Raw genomic sequence first — 5,710 nt, 5'->3', positions numbered from 1 at the left:
CGCCCCCTCCCTCACGCCCTGGCTGGCAGGGCGGGGCTTGGAACGGCGGCGGGGAGAGCGCGGGAAAGGAGGGGACCCGGGTTGGTGGGCTGGAGGGCAGTCTTCGCCTCTAATTAGTCCTTAGTATTAATTATTCACTAACTAGCAGCCTTTTTGGACCAGGACCCACTTGGAAGCATCGACGGCCAGTCCCAGCCCAGTGCCTCTCACTCCTGACCCAGTGCTCCCTGCCCGGGAGGCCTAAGCAACCCCTCACAGGCTGGAGCTCTGGCAGCTGGCAAGGGGAAAGCCATGGTTTCCCTCGTTTTTCTCCCTTTTAAAGTTTGGTCAGGACCCTGTCCTATATTCTTGCGACCCAACATCAATGGCCAGGCCTGATTCACTGCCCTTTGCTCCCAGACCTTCCCTAGAGCCATGATACTGGTAGTGCCATTTCCAGTCCAAAGCATGAACGCTTCCCACCCAAGAATGGGTGCAGGAACGCTGCTGCCTGTCATGGCTGTAGGACGCCGCTTGTGCCCTTCTCCGCACGGCAGGAAGCATAGGTAGAGGGAAGGTGCTTCTGCCTCCGCAGGAGCCTGCCTGCCTTCCCTCTTGTCCTGCCACGTTGTGCACAAGCGGGATGTTGGCTGCCCTTGACCTGCTGCAGGGTCGGGTGCTGTGGCAGGGTCCGGTGTTGTTTAGCATAGAGGTTATGTAGAGCTTTTCATCCTCCAGGTAAGACTGATGTGGAAGGCGGTCGTCCTTGGGTGCCAGGGATTGCTGATGGCAACGCAGAGTTTAGAGCGGAGGTCAGACATGTTTTTGGACAGACAGACAAAAATGCCTGCAAACTTGGCTTGTAAGATGTTTTATTGTGCCGGGGCAGATGGCGGGGGAGCTGCAGGGGGCCCGATCCTTGTGGCAGTGCAATCCCTGCCCCTTCCCTGCCATCTGCTCTAAGGTGCACGTGCCAAGCAAAATGCCATCACGTGCCACACTCTGGCACCCATGCTGGGGGTTACCTAGCCCTAGCTTATTGAGTGGTTGTATGGGATGGTTTGGGTAGGGCTGATCCTGCCTTGGGCAGGGGGTTGGACTAGAGCAACGTTTCTCAGCCCCGTGGGTCACAACCCAACAGCAGGTCGCAAGACTATGTGAAAGGGTCATGAACAAACTTTAAAAATGGATTGTCCTTTAAAGGAGAAAAATGTGGGAAACTGCTGGTTTTCCCTTGCCAGCTGCCAGAGCTCCAGCCTGCAAAGGGCTGCTTGGTGCCCCTCATGTCCCACACACCCACCCCTGGCCCCACGTATGGTGGGACTGACGGCAGGAGGCAGAGGGTCAGGAGGGGGCTCCATGGTTCGGAGCCCCCTCCACAGGTGCCCCCTGGCCACACTTGCAGTTCATGGTGTGCTAGGAACCAGCTGCAAAGGTCTTCCCCCTAATTTGGGGAATAACCTTGTGGCTTATTCCTTGTTCTGTTTTTTGTCTTTCTTTCCTTGTTTTGATTGTGTTGCGTGAACATATGTTCAGGTAACCACTTAAAACACAATCCGTTGGTAGACCAGGGTGGGTGATAGGCTGATGTAGAGTTTTGATGATGGATTTATCCGGGATGGGTTGGATAAGGATGATCCTGCTGCACACAGGGGGGTTCGACTAGATGGCCTCTGGAGGTTGCTTCCAGCCCTCCTGCTCTGACTCGAAGTATAACATGTGCCGAGGACCTTGGATTCAGCAGGCTTCCTTCCACCCCAGCCACCTCCCAGTATGGCCTCCCTGACGACTGTCTGGCTGCCTTTGGACTGCGTCATGGCACTGAGTCAGGGTTGTGTTCAGGCACCCCCTGTTCTTTGCCTCTGAGTTGGTATTCTCTGCTTTTTGAATTCAGCATCACTCCTCGTATTGATCACCTACTCTGGAGGAAGTATCTCCCTGCCATTTGTTTTCTGCTTGCATACCTTGCATCAGGACTGTCCAACCTTGGAGTGGCTGGGGGCTGTGTGTTGTTCAGGCCATAAGGTGTGCTGTGTAGTGAGTGCCTTTGCACAACACTGTGTCCCTCCACCGCACTGTGTGGCAGGCATGACCCTGCAGTACCATGCCAGTGACCCAGTGCTACATTGCACAGGATCCCTGGGGTCCCCTGAGTTGCTGTCCTGCCCCACCCCCAAGGGTGGAAGCAGGAGGCCAAAACTCCAGTGGCAATAGCAAAGATCTGGCCCACAGACCACCAGTTGGACAGCTCCTCCTTTCATCATTACTTCTGTCTCTTTGTTTGTGCTGGAGGCTTTGTGTCTTCCCATCATCTTCAGGGGCATCAGGTTGGTTAATTAAATTACTAGGAAGCGCATTAAGGCTAAAGGGATCAAAATCTTGGACAGAGTGGGAGTGAAATCTTGGGATGTCTGTTAGAAGCTCTGAAACTGATGGCTGCTAATCAGTTTCATGGCCCCTGTGACTGCAAGGTTTGCAAACGCTAGGCATGTTCAAGGCATTGCCTGGCACTGATGTGGGACCAGTTTTTTCAGATTCAGAAGGAAAGACTGATTTCAAGAAGCCCTCGGGATGCTGAGATCCAACCCTGAAATGTTGATGGAACTACATTACCAGTTCTGCAGGTGGAACTGTGTTGGCTAGGAATGGGGAAACATCACACCCCATAACTGATGTAGTATATTGCCTACTTACCCTTGCTGTCTTGCATTATTAGGTGTGAAGTAAGGCAGCATATGCTGTCAGCTGCTTTTCATCTCACTTTATCCTCTCCTGCTTTCCATAGTAATGTCATCTTGGACCTCCCTGGAGAGACTGCTTTGAGAACAAACTCTGTTCTTTCTGTGCTTTTTCCCCTTTCTTTTCCTTTTACAGATGTGGTGTGCCCCAGAAGCATTTGGGCTTCCCATTTTGCACACTGCTTCCTAATGCCAACTGATTTGCATCTCTTTGTAGGTGCTCTTCTTTGGATTTGGGTGGCTGTTCTTCATGCGTCAGCTCTTCAAGGACTACGAGGTAAGGAGGGAGCCTTTCATTCAAACAGTCATTTGGCATATGGCAAAGTGATACTGTTGCCTTTGAATCAAATGAGTAAAAGGTACTTTCAGGCACTTCCCCTTCCTTTGAGTTTTCTGTCTTTTTTTGCTTTTACAGTTATACTTTCCAGTTATTTAAAAGGGACATTTTTCCTCCTCATTTGTGGTCTGAAAGGTACATTCAGACAAGAGGGAAAACTTGTGGTGATACAAGAGAGAACTGTGTAGGCTAGGGATGACTTGGGCAGGCCTAATGCAGCCCTGCAGAATTTTATAGTTGCTTCCCACTACTCTAATTCAAAATTGGGGCCAGCTGAGACTGCAAGCAGTGCTCTGTGTTTATCTAAGTGGTTCATCTTTGCTGCATGCTGGAGTATGTGTTCCCCATAAACAGCCCTCTGTATTATGCTGCGCTCAGCTGTTGTATGACATGGATGTAGCCTTCTAGTTCCTAACAGCTGCTGATTGATCTTCGATTTTGGCAAGGGCAGGCACCCCACATCATAGACTCTGCTGAGTAAGACAGCTCATGGTTTGTGTCTGATATGTACATGGACAGCAGCCTATGAGGATGGAAGTAACTTGTATCCTGTTTGCTCCATTGCAGGTGCGGCAATATGTTGTGCAGGTGGTCTTTTCCGTGACCTTTGCCTTCTCCTGTACCATGTTTGAGCTCATCATCTTTGAGATCTTGGGGGTGCTCAATAGCAGGTGAGTGTGAGAGCTGTCATGGCAAATCTTCCTAAATATGGACATGGCCAGTGCTGGGTTTTCTAGGGGCTCTGGAACTAGTTTTGAGTTAATTATCGCCTGTCAAGGAAAAGGCGGGTTTGGAAGGCAAAAGCTACTCAGTTCCCATGTGATCTCTGCTCCTGGCAAACTCTGGGTCTTGAGGGCAAGTCTTTTACCTCCCTGCCTCAGTTTCTCTGTCTGTAAAATAGGGTTAATATTTACACTGTTCCTCATGGAGTATTTTGAGGATTAATTCAGGTTATGTTAAATGATGTTAATATTAACAGCTAAAGAGACAGTCGGAGCATAAGAAGATAAGTCTGGAAGGGGTCTCCTGAGCCATTGGGTCCTGTCCCTCTCATTTTCAATTAATTGTTTACTCAAGAAATCCCCTGAATTTCCAGCTCAAACACTCACATCTACCTACAAGAAACAATGCTGAAACACCCACAGAACCCTGCAATGTGACAAATAAGAGGGCTACTACAAGGAGGAGCTGCTCTATACATCATGATGGTTGATGCAGTGATAAGATGTTAAGTTAACAAAGGAGCAAGAGTTATACTGCAATAAGATGATAGTATTCTATAAATCAATGGTACGTCTTCACCTTGCTTCATCTGAAAAGCTTAAAAGCATGAAGGGAAACCTTCCATATAAAGAGAACCTTCCATAGGTTTACTTCAGAAAGGAATACCAGAAGACATAAAATAGTGAAAAATAGTCTACTCCAATGCTCCTATTTAACTTTTTATTCTTACCTACTGAGAAGAGAGTATTCAGAGAAATTTTAAGGCAGCACATTCAAACCTGATGAAAGGCAATGTTACCTCACATAATGAATTATTAACCTATAGATTTGCTGCCACTAATATCAAAAGGACTATTCTCCTTATTGTGAATCATACACAGAGACATCAGTATATACAAGAGCATCTACAGTTTCAATACCCAGAAAAAAAATGACAACCATTGTTACTAGTGCTTGTACTTTGGTTCAGTAGTAAATGCAAAGACATTTCGCCTAAAGCTAGGTGAAATTTTTTAGTCAAACAATTTATGCATCAAACCCCACAATTTTAGGTCAACCGAAACAATGAATATATGGGGAACTAGGCATATAATTTCTGCAAGGGGAGCGGGGAGAATGAACGAAACTTAGAATGTAATTTAAAATTTTTAAAATGCATCTATATTTAATTAGAAAAAAACAACCCATCTGAAAATGAATATTTGGTCAGCATAGCATCAAAATGCAGGTTGACCTGAACCTAAAATTTTTTCCTGATTTTTTTTTTTTTTTTTTTTGTCTCAATTGGTGAACCAGAAAGTAAAGTATTTGCTTGGCTCTAATTTTGCCTTGCACAATTAAGTGCATTCTGGAGTTAATGGTATTCTCACTATGGGCACAGGGTGTGTGATTCAAAAGCCTTTTGCTCCTTCATTAAGGTACATAGAAAGGGATTTGTGTTCTTGAGGTCTCCAGCAAGATACAGCCAGGGCTGTCCTGGGTTTTAGTCCAGTGGTTCTCAGCCAGGCTACTGCTTCTTCCAGGGGTGTTGTGGCGTGGGTGCTGCTGCAGCCAGGATAATCTGGCTACAGAGGCAGATCAAGAAGCAGCTGCTGCTCTTCCTGCAGTTCTTCCAGTCTAACCCCCTCCAAGCTCTTCCTGAAATCAGAGAAGCGCTGGCCAGGTGGTATCATGCACCCATCTGTTCCTGGGAGGAGCATGCAGGGTCAGACTGGGAAAGACTGTGGCGATAACATGCGCTCTGGCTGCAACCCTTTGCACTGCCCTTTCAGAGGGGTCCTGTTGTGTTGGAGCCGCCATTTGCATTGCACAGCCAGAGGAGTTGGGTGTGGGCACACTTGGGGCGGCAGGTAAGACCACCCTCCTTCCTCCCATACCCTAGCGGCACAGGGGAATTTTTCCTAGAGCAAAAAACTCATGAGTTATGTCTGCT

At 47.9% G+C, this 5,710-nt stretch overlaps 1 protein-coding gene across 3 annotated transcripts in view; it reads left to right on the top strand.

Annotated features, from left to right (window-relative positions):
• The first annotated feature begins 2,851 nt into the window (after positions 1-2,851).
• The window catches only part of GPR89B (G protein-coupled receptor 89B), a 21,360-nt gene continuing 18,501 nt past the window's right edge, over positions 2,852-5,710 (top strand). For all 3 annotated transcript variants that reach the window (XR_003092902.1, XM_006018874.3, XM_025198174.1), the window contains exons 1-2: positions 2,852-2,994; positions 3,622-3,725. Coding sequence is in view for 2 of the 3 variants with exons in the window: in XM_006018874.3 (XP_006018936.1) it covers positions 2,968-2,994; positions 3,622-3,725 (131 nt within the window). In the remaining variant the exon portion in view is untranslated. The remainder of the gene's footprint in view (positions 2,995-3,621; positions 3,726-5,710) is intronic.

This window comes from Alligator sinensis, unplaced genomic scaffold (genome assembly GCF_000455745.1).
Source record: "Alligator sinensis unplaced genomic scaffold, ASM45574v1 scaffold19_1, whole genome shotgun sequence".
Lineage (NCBI taxonomy): Eukaryota > Metazoa > Chordata > Crocodylia > Alligatoridae > Alligator > Alligator sinensis.
The sequence above is the reverse complement of the archived record's forward strand: the minus strand, read 5'-3'. Positions and strand labels throughout refer to the sequence as shown.